This window comes from Corylus avellana, chromosome 11 (genome assembly GCF_965113065.1).
Source record: "Corylus avellana chromosome 11, dhCorAvel1.hap1.2, whole genome shotgun sequence".
Lineage (NCBI taxonomy): Eukaryota > Viridiplantae > Streptophyta > Magnoliopsida > Fagales > Betulaceae > Corylus > Corylus avellana.
The window spans coordinates 12,967,308-12,977,269 of record NC_142500.1 but is presented as its reverse complement, the minus strand read 5'-3'; the positions used below and the strand labels follow the sequence as shown (position 1 = coordinate 12,977,269).

General features: G+C 38.2%; 1 protein-coding gene across 1 annotated transcript; it reads right to left on the bottom strand.

Moving 5' to 3' along the window:
- Positions 1–4,571: 4,571 nt before the first annotated feature.
- On the bottom strand, positions 4,572–9,448 carry LOC148583112 (uncharacterized). Its single transcript, XM_088511563.1, has 2 exons — positions 9,352–9,448; positions 4,572–5,152 (listed from the first exon to the last, which is right to left on the bottom strand). Exons 1-2 carry the CDS (start codon positions 9,446–9,448, stop codon positions 4,572–4,574), a joined length of 678 nt encoding a protein of 225 aa, XP_088367689.1.
- Positions 9,449–9,962: the final 514 nt, after the last annotated feature.

Here is a 9,962-nt window from a genome sequence, read left to right as displayed (position 1 = left end):
TTATTCGCTTTCCTTTGATCTTGTAAACAAGAACAGACGACAAGAGGATGCACCGGGTGGTGATCGGCGACTCCTCCTCTAATGCTTAAGTCAGTATCTGTGTAAACTCAGTATAAAGCTTAGTACGGTATCAAGTGTGTTCCTGTCTCTTTGGAGATGAGGTCTTTTATAGCTGATCATGTTGGTGCAGCTATGATGATCAGGCGGAGAATCTGAGATCTGGGCATAACGGCTGGAGGAGTTAATATTCATGTTCCCTATCAATTATAGTTGATATGAAACTGTTATTGCCATTAGTAGTATTCCGAGGATGGCGCATAACCGTTGAGTTCTTTAAGGGCAAAGTGAACCGTTCCGAGGATCTTGACATATGTGGGTTGTCCATATAGTCGGAGCGTGTTTTGACTGTAATGGACATATCTGGTCATTAAGTATAGAAGATTCGGTCCAATGTATTCTCGGATTTGAGTAAGTGGCCTGGGCATTCAGGAGACGACGTCGTATCTATGGACTTTGTGTTGGATCGCATCTACAAAGCCCACATAAGCGTCCTGGGTTTCCAGGGGATGTCGGATCCTTGGCCCATGGGTCTTAGTGGTGGATTTATGTGTAACAATTACCTCCCAAATTCCTTCTGCTGAGACTTTGAGAGAAGAGAATTCAAATCTTTGGCATTTTTGTGCCCCCTTTCCCTTTTTTTTTTTTTTTTTTTTTTTCAAGCGCGAACTGTTCGAGTATTCTGCTCGATTTCCTGTACCCATTGACTTTGGCTTCTTAACCACTTATGGGATCTGACATCTGTTCGCTCTGAATATCCGATGGGTAACTGCAATCTTTTGATTTTCCAAATTCTTTGTTTTTACCTGCATAAATGCGATGTTGCCTGTCCATGTGTCCTTCTGGGTGTGGCTTGTATCTGAGCGCAAGAACCAGCGAGACAGGTATTGGTCTGTGGGTGGCGCCTTTGGTTGCATCCTTTGAAAGGAAAAGACGGCTTGAGTTTCTTCGGTTCAGGCGTGACTGCAGGCTCATGATGTCTCTGCATTAAATGCTCTGTTGCTTCACCTGAGGTTTCTCATTCTATGAAGGTTTTATTGTTGGTATTCTTTGCTCAAACCTCCAGAACTTCTAAATTTTTGTTCCACTGAAGCTTAATGTGTTTTGGCTTTCTTTGTGGTCATGTCTTCTCAACAACTTCCACCTCTTGCAGGTAAGACCACCGATGAGCAGTCGCTGGAGGTTCCTCTGGTTCGTCGCTCAGGTGGCTCATCTACCAGAGTGCGTCTAGTTGGCGAAGCGTCTTCCTCCTCCTTGCGCTTGGATTTTCCCCGTCGGCGAAGATCGTATTTTTTGGTGGCATATGAGAAGGTACTCCACCATAACTATGATATTCCTTCATCAATTTCTCTACATTTTCCTGATGGCTCCATCGAGATGATTGACGGGCCTGGCGACATATGCGTTTATAAGCGTATGTTTATGGCGGGGTTTCATTTGCCTTTTTCTCCCATCATAAGGGAGATATTGTCTTTCTTGGGGGTAGCCCCTGGGCAACTAATGCCAAACGGTTGGCGGTATTTTCTAGCCACGTTCCTACTGTGGCCTTCCGAGTTTCCAGGGAAGACCTTGTCGATCTCCGAATTTCTAAACATATATGAGCCCCATTTTTATCCTACTTTCAAGACAGTAACTTTCATGGTTCACGGGAAAAACCAATTTATTGAGCTCGAGAGTACGTATTCCAACAATAAGCACTGGGCGGAGTAGTTTTTCTATGTTTCCAAAGCTTGGGAGGCGTCGGCATCCGAGGCCCTACCCTTGCAGCATTCCATTCCTTGAGAGTGGGGTGTTTCCCGAGAGAGCTGTGAGTGTTCTCAATTTTGTTCTCGAGTTCCTCGTGATTCTGACGCAGAGGTTGTAGGATTGCGCCTGTTACTAGAGACACGCGAGCAAAACCTGGTAGATCGTTCCAACCAAGTGGTGAAGTTGATGTCTGATATTGAGGTAAAGGACTATCAAATAGCATGGAAAGATTGACAACTGGAGTCACGAGACCGTCGGATTGCAGATCTTGAGGCCTATATTGTCTGTATTCATGAGAATAGGTGGAAGAAAGCCTTCGATGTTTATTCTGCCACCCGATTGTTTCTGAAGGAAGAGGAGAGGTGCATGAGACTTCGGAGAAAATATCGGCTATGGAAGGCCAGGACTCTTGAAAAACAATCTGCCACCCGATTGTTCTCGAGTTCCTTCGGACTATCAAATAGCATGGAAAGATCGACAACTGGAGTCACGAGACCGTCGGATTGCAGATCTTGAGGCCTATATTGTCTGTATTCATGAGAATAGGTGGAAGAAAGCCTTCGATGTTTATTCTGCCACCCAATTGTTTCTGAAGGAAGAGGAGAGGTGCATGAGACTTCGGAGAAAATATCGGCTATGGAAGGCCAGGACTCTTGAAAAACATGGTGCACCAAGTGAAGGTCATTAGGAGTAGCCCTTGATATAAATGGCAATGGCCCTTCTGTGGCCATATTTTTTTTTTTTTGTTCATCATATTCTTGGGTGCATACCCGAAAGTGATTCTTTGTACAACGTCCTCTCGAATGTGGAGTACCAAATCGAGTTCAAGCACGCCTTTCTGAGAGGGTGTCGATTCATGCTCTTTGTAATCGGTTGTAATGCTTGTGGGAGTTGTTCTTGAGTCCTCTTGTAATGAACTCATAATGACAGAGTATTTTGTAATGAAAATATAAGTCTACCTTTTCTCTTGTTGATCTGTTGAACGCTTGCACAGAATTCCGATTGCTTGACATGTTCATTTCCTTATGCTTATTGATATGCCAATTGATGTGTTCTCGGTGGTGTTGTCTCAGAATCCCCGATTGCCTGGTTGAATTCAGGGCTTGAATCTTTTTTTTTTTTTTTTTTTTTTTTTTTTTTAATGAAGGGTTTTCTCCCTCTCTTCCCTGCAATACATGGAAAGCGTTACCGGGCCCGTTGGTCGTTTGACCAAGGTCCTTTGACGCTCAAGTAAGGATTGATTCATGAATAAATACTTTATTGAAGAGAGACGAGTTATATAAATAAGTAAGGTTAATAACTTTTTTGGTACCTCAGTTTGACAGTTTTTATTTTTTCCCTCCTAAGTTTTAAAACAAGGCAAATCTAGTACCCAACCTATGAAAAAAGACAGAATCAATACGTCCGTTAATTTTCATTAGTCCCAACTAACGGAGTTTCCACATGTCACTCCCTTAATATGCCACGTGTCCTAAAAAAATAAAAAATAAAAAATAATAATAAAAATAAAAGTAATAAAATGATAATTAAAAATAATAATATAATGAAAAAAAAAAAAAAAAAAAAACCATTCTCTCTTTGGCTCTCCAATTAGCTTCTTTCGTTGGAAATTCCATGAATCCGGGTGTACATCGTAATCAAAGTCCCACAGATCTGACTGTAATTCTACGTTGCTGGTGGATCCGTATATCAAACTTCTTAGTCTTTCGATGACTTTTGTTGCTCCAAAATCTAATGAAGATCCGGCAATCTGCACAAAAAATAGCCTACAAATTACAAGGTTTCAATTGATTAATTTGGTATGGAATTGAAGGGGGATTTAGGGATTATATTATGGGCATTTGATGTAGATGGAGGACGGTTTGAGATCTGGTGGCCAGTCAGGGCTTGCGGTCAAGAATAAGAATTCTTTAGGTTGCTTAATTGTTAGAAAGAAAACTCTGGATGGAGTGGAAGGGGTTGGTTCGTCGAGTTCTCGGAACGTTTCCGAGTCGAAGAAGAAAAAGAGGTTGAGGTTGGTTATGAGTAATTCGGGCTCAAGTGAAGAGCTCTCGCTGGCACCTAGGAGAAGGCTTGGCCATGAAACTGTAAGGGTGTGTCGAAGGTAAGAGAATCACCTTCAATTCAAAATTAAGTCACTTGTGTTTACAGAATCACCCACTCCACCCAGAAGAAAATCTTGATCACAGTCACCTGGTGCAAGACAAATTCTGCTCAAGGCCTAAGCATAAGCTTCGGCGATGACCCATCGATGGTGGCCTTCCGGCTCAACTTGATGGAAGAAGAAAGGAAGCAAATCGATGGAATCCGGAAATTCGAACATCGAAGTTTTCTGGGATCTCTCTAATGCCAAGTACGAAGCAGGGCCTGAACCTGTCGAGGGATTCCATTTGCTGATCATGGTTGATTTAGAAATTGGCCGAATGCTATGTTGGGGGCATAAATTTTTTACTTTTTACATTTTTATTTTTATTTTTATTTTTTTCATAATTATATTATTATTTTTAATTATTATTTTATTATTTTATATATTTTTTTTTACTTTTTAGGAAACGTGTCGTATTATAGGAGTGACATGTGGAAATTCCGTTAAGTAGGACTAACGGAACTAACGGAGGTATTGATTTTGTCTTTTCCCATAGGTTGAGTACTAGATTTGTCATGTTTTAAAACTTAAGAAGGAAAAAATAAAAAAGTGAAAACTGAGGTACCAAAAAAGTTATTAACCCAAATAAGTATTACATAAATAAATTGTGGAAACTCAGAGGTTACTGATAATATCGTTTCAAATGCTCAGCATTCCAAGGTCTCTGTAATGGCTTCCCTTCCACATTTTGTAGGTAGTAGGCTCCTTGTCGATGGCTCTGAACAACTTTATATGGCCCTTCCCACATTGGTCCCAACTTACCTTCCGCTGGATCCTGAGTGGCTATGCTAACCTTCCGAAGAACCCAGTCCCCTATCTTGCACTGTCTCGGCTTGACCTTCTTGTTGAAATATCTAGCTATTCTTTGTTGATAGGAAGCCAGCAGTGCTTGTGCGTCATCCCTCTTTTCGTGGAGCAAATCTAGGCTTAACTTGATGCTTTCTTCATTCATTTCGGGATTGTAGTGCTTTACCCGGAAGCTGATCGAACCAACCTCTACAAGAATGACTGCCTCGAATCCGAACGCCAATAAGAACGGAGTTTCTCTCGTTGGTGTTTGGATTGTAGTTCTGTAAGACCAAAGTACCTCCGGAAGGAACTCTACCCATGATCCCTTCTTATCCTCGAGCTTTTTCTTCAATGTCTTTATCAGGGTTGTTAGTATTTTTGTTGGCTTAATTCGGTTCCAAAATGCAAAAGCTACTGTTTATAGGCTCTAACACTAATATAAAATGCTCAGAATCAAATCTCCACCATTCATAGTGTAGATTCATGTGTCATAAACGTCCCTGGAAAGTTTCAGCTCAATTGGACCACAAACACCCATCGATCGAAGCTGTTGATCAAGGACCGACGAAATTTCCAAATTGCAGATGATTTCTAATTTTCACCCTCGCAGTCCCTGTCTGGACTGGCCCTCCCCCTATCCGGAAAGCAGTTCCAGAAACTCTATTTCTGCTCCGCAAGGCCCTCTCCGGACAGCCCGTACCTATTATGCCAAAAACGTGTTTTTAGTGGGCCTAGTTCTAGGGTTTGATGTACTGATATATATACACCAGTATAGAAGCGAGAGACACGAATTTTAGAACCCTAGAATTCGTGTGAGGCTGTGCTTGAGTGATTATTTTGTTGTGAGCCAAATTGATTCTTCTTACAGGATTTTTGTTAGTTTTGATTGTGTGCTTAATTGAAGTCTATCGGAAGAGTCCGATAAAAGAGAATCACGTTGAACAAAATTGTAAGCGAGGAGACAAGTTGGAGGCTTGTCAATCTTACAGAGCCAAGGTCTTGCAAAGGGTTGTAAGTGTTCTTAGTGTTTGTAATCTTTGGATAATCTTTTGATAGTGATTTCCTGAATTTGGCTGCCTTGGAGAGGTTTTACTTTTATAACGTTTTCCAAAAGGTTTCTTCTTCGTCACCAAAATCTTTGTGTTTGATTTTACTTGTTTTTGGTGATTGTTTGCTTAGATTTAAGTATCCGTTAATTCTGCAGAAAATTATGATATTTTCTCTGTTAAGCGTCTTTCAATTGGTATCAGAGCAGGTTCACCCTATGAAGGATTAAATTCCTGAGTGTGATCTTTGTCTCTTGTTTAAGATGTCTCAAACCCTTAATACTGTGCCTAATTTTAATGGATCAAATTATGGCTATTGGAAGTTCCGTATGAGATTTTTCCTAAAATCTATTGACGTTTGGCATGTCATTGAATCTGGACTTAAAGCTATAGATAATTAGACAGCCGAATGATCTAATGTTGAAAAACAAACTCGTATAGGGAATGATAAAGCTATGAATGCTCTCTAGAATTTCAAATTATGAAAGTGCCAAGGATGCATGGGAGATCCTAGAAACTATGTATGAAGGAACTAATCTTGTTAAAGTTTCAAAACTTCAAATGTTAGTTTCTCAATTTGAGGATATTAAAATTAGAGGATGAGACATTCAATGATTTTTTTGGTAAATTTAACGAAATTAGAAATTCCATGATAAATCTAGGAAAGAAAGTTTCTGACACTAAACTTATTAGAAAAGTTATGAGTTCACTCCCTGAAAGATTCAAAATGAAGGTAACTGCTATTGAGTCATGCACTGATCTTAATACCATAAGGATAGAAGAGTTAGTTGGTGCTCTTCAAACTTATGAGTTTTCCTTGCTTCAACCTAGGAAAAATAAGGATATTTCCCTTAGAACTCTGATGAGTTATCTGATGAGGATTCACCAGATGAGGAGGAACTTGCCTTGATAGCTAGAAGGTATTTTAGGAATGAACATAAAATTTTCAAGAAATTTGGAAAACAAAAAGAGAGTACTCAGGATAGAAATGTAAGAGACCCACGTGGTCCAAAATGTTATGAGTGTTCTGGCTATGGTCATGTGCGAAAGGATTGTGCTAACCTCAAGAGTAATAAGCCAAAAGATCAAAAAGCCTTCAGTATTACCTTAAATGACATTGATGAGGAAGAAACTCCTAATTATGTGGCATTTGTTGCATCCTATGATTCTGATGATTCTAATCAATCAGATGTTTAGTCTACCTCTGATAATGAATCAAATAGGGTTAATGATTTTCAAAACTCCTTTAACAATTTAATGGAAAATTTTTCTATGCTTAGAAATACTAACTTGAAAATTGTTAAGGATGTTAAGAATCTTGAGCTTGAAAGGGATAGTTTGTTGAAATCTTTGAGTGATTCACATGCTGTTTGCAATACTCTCAAATCTGAAAATCATGTGTTAATTGCTAAAAATAAATCCCATCAAAATGATCTGATTGCATCTAAAAATCGCTTGAGTAAATTCTCTAGTGAAAAGCTTGATAAAATGTTGCATATTCAAAAGCATTCTAGTGACAGATCTGGCTTAGGGTTTGATAAAACTGCTTCTTTGTCTTTTAACCGTGCTTCTACTTCAAAGACTGTTTTTGTTAAACCAGCGAAAGTAGAAGAATCTTCAAGTGAAGAAAAGCAAGTAGTTGCTCTGACTCCTCAAGGTAAGAAAGGTAAGAAAATCTACATTGAACTTCATGCATCTTACCCTACACCTAGAGTCGTACATCATCCTAGGAAATTACCTTCTCAAATGTTTGTCCCTACATGTCATCATTGTGGAAAAGTGGGTTACATTCGACCTCACTGTTTTAATTTGAAACCTCATGTGCATATAAATGAAAATTTATATTCTAGGAAAAAAAGTGAGGGTTTGGTCATAATGATGAGAGAAGTGCTATCTAGGCTAGATAAGTTTGAGCAAAGTCATAAGTCTAAACCTAAGATTTCTCAAGTTTGGGTTAGGAAGGATGATACCATTTACCCCTTGAGGGGAAGTGGTGATGATCTCACCTTATGTTAGGTGAGTTACCCACATGCCTAGGATTGATTTTCTTACATATCTTTGCATATCTTAGAGCATGTTGTTTTTCGTTTTGCATTCCATTTTTGTTTTATTTGTTTTGAAATTGTCTTTTGTGTGTGTGCATTTCTTTTGTGAAAAATAACAAAAAGACAAAAATATTTTTCTTTGGTTGTTGTTCTTTTCTTTATTTTGTCTTATGCACCTAGATAATCTATTAATTTCTTATGTTGCTTCTATGGATTTAATTCCTTGTGTCTTGGAATGTTCTTAATATGCATGATGTGAAAATTTGTGTCAATGGACTTGTTTTTGTAGTTACCTAAAGCTTGAGCTTATGTGGTACATTTTGCTTATACTTTATCCCTTGCACACATTTAAGCTTAAATTGATATTTTGTTTCACTTTATTTGTGAGGTCTGTTAGGTAACCATATGAGATTTTTGACTAGTCATATTTTTCAAATTGACTATATGCTAGTTTAACCTCGAGCTTATAAATTCTCGTTTTCTCTTTTGTGATTAGCACCACAAGTTTAAGGACACTTTCTCATAGAGAAAAATAAACCAAATAGTGAAACAAAACAAATAAAATCAAAAGATCATATTCTAAAAGGAATTTGTTTCACTGTGTCAAACTTGTGCAAATTGTTTTACAAAGAGAAATGTATATGATGAGAGTGACTAGGCCCTAGTATGATAAAGTTTGACTTTTGATTTGAACTTGTCAAAACCCTCATGGTGGTGAAACTTTCTCCTCATTTTGTAAGTTGATCATTTTTCTCTTTGAATAGCTTACACACACACACAACACACAAGCATGGGTTGACTGAAATATTTTCTTTGCTTGGGTTAAGCAATATGAATTTCTTGTCATTTCTAGTTTCATATATATTTTGCATATTTGGAGCATGTTTGGGATATTCATTGTGCGATACATGAGTCATTGATGTATGTGTCATGTGGATTCATTGGACTTTCGAGGGGGAGAAGTCTTGTTCATTTCAAGTTTCTTATTGTTATTAAGTCATGCATTGAGGGAGAGTTTTGTTTATGTGTTTCATGATCTTGCATTTTATATTTTTTATATTTTTTTTTAAGTTTTGATCATGAATATTTTTGTGATGGTGACACTCTTATACCTGTTCTCCATATGTTTGATATGTTTTGTGAAGTGTTTCAGGAATCCTTTTGTCAATTTGTGACAAAAATGGGGAGAAAATTGAATTGACAACAACCATTTATCATGTATATCCTACATTTTGGTTGTCTTTGGATTCTGCTTGGTTTTGTCCCCAAATTGCCAAAGGGGGAGTTTGTTAGTATTTTTGTTGGCTCAATTCGGTTCCAAAATGCAGAGGATACTGTTTACGGGCTCAAACATTAATATAAAATGCTCGGAATCAAATCTCCACCAATCATAATGTATATTCATGTGCCATGAACGTCATTGAAAAGTTTCAGCTCAATCGGACCACAAACACCCATCCATCGAAGCTGTTGATCAAAGACCGACGAAATTTTCAAATTTCTAATGATTGCTGATTTTTACCCTCTGCAATCCCTGTCTGGACAGGTCCTCCCCCTGTTTGGACAACAGTTTCAGAAACTCTATTTTTGCTCCGCAAGGACCTGTTCAGATAGCCCATTAACCTGTGACACCCCGTACCTATTATGCTCAAAAACGTATTTTTAGTGGGCCCAAGTATAGGGTTTGATATATATATATATATATAGAAATAGAAGAGAGATGCACGAATTTTAGAACCCTAGAATTTGTGTGAGGCTGTGCTTGAGTGATTATTTTGTTGTGAGCCAAATTGATTCCTCCTAGAGGATTTTTGTTAGTTTTGATTGTGTGCTTAATTGAAATTTATTGAAAGGGTCCAATAAAGGAGAATCACGTTGAAGAAGATTGTGAGTGAAGAGACAAGTTGGAGGCTTGTAATCTCTGCATAATCTTTTGATAGTGATTTCCTATGTTTAGCTGCCCCGAAGAGGTTTTACTTTTAGAACATTTTTCAAAAAGTTTCCTCTTCATCACCAAAATCTTTGTGTTTGATTTTACCTGTTTTTGGTTATTGTTTGCTTAGATTTAAATAGCCGTGAATTCCGCATAAAATTATGATATTTTCTTTGTTAAGCGTCTTTCAAGGGTCTTAT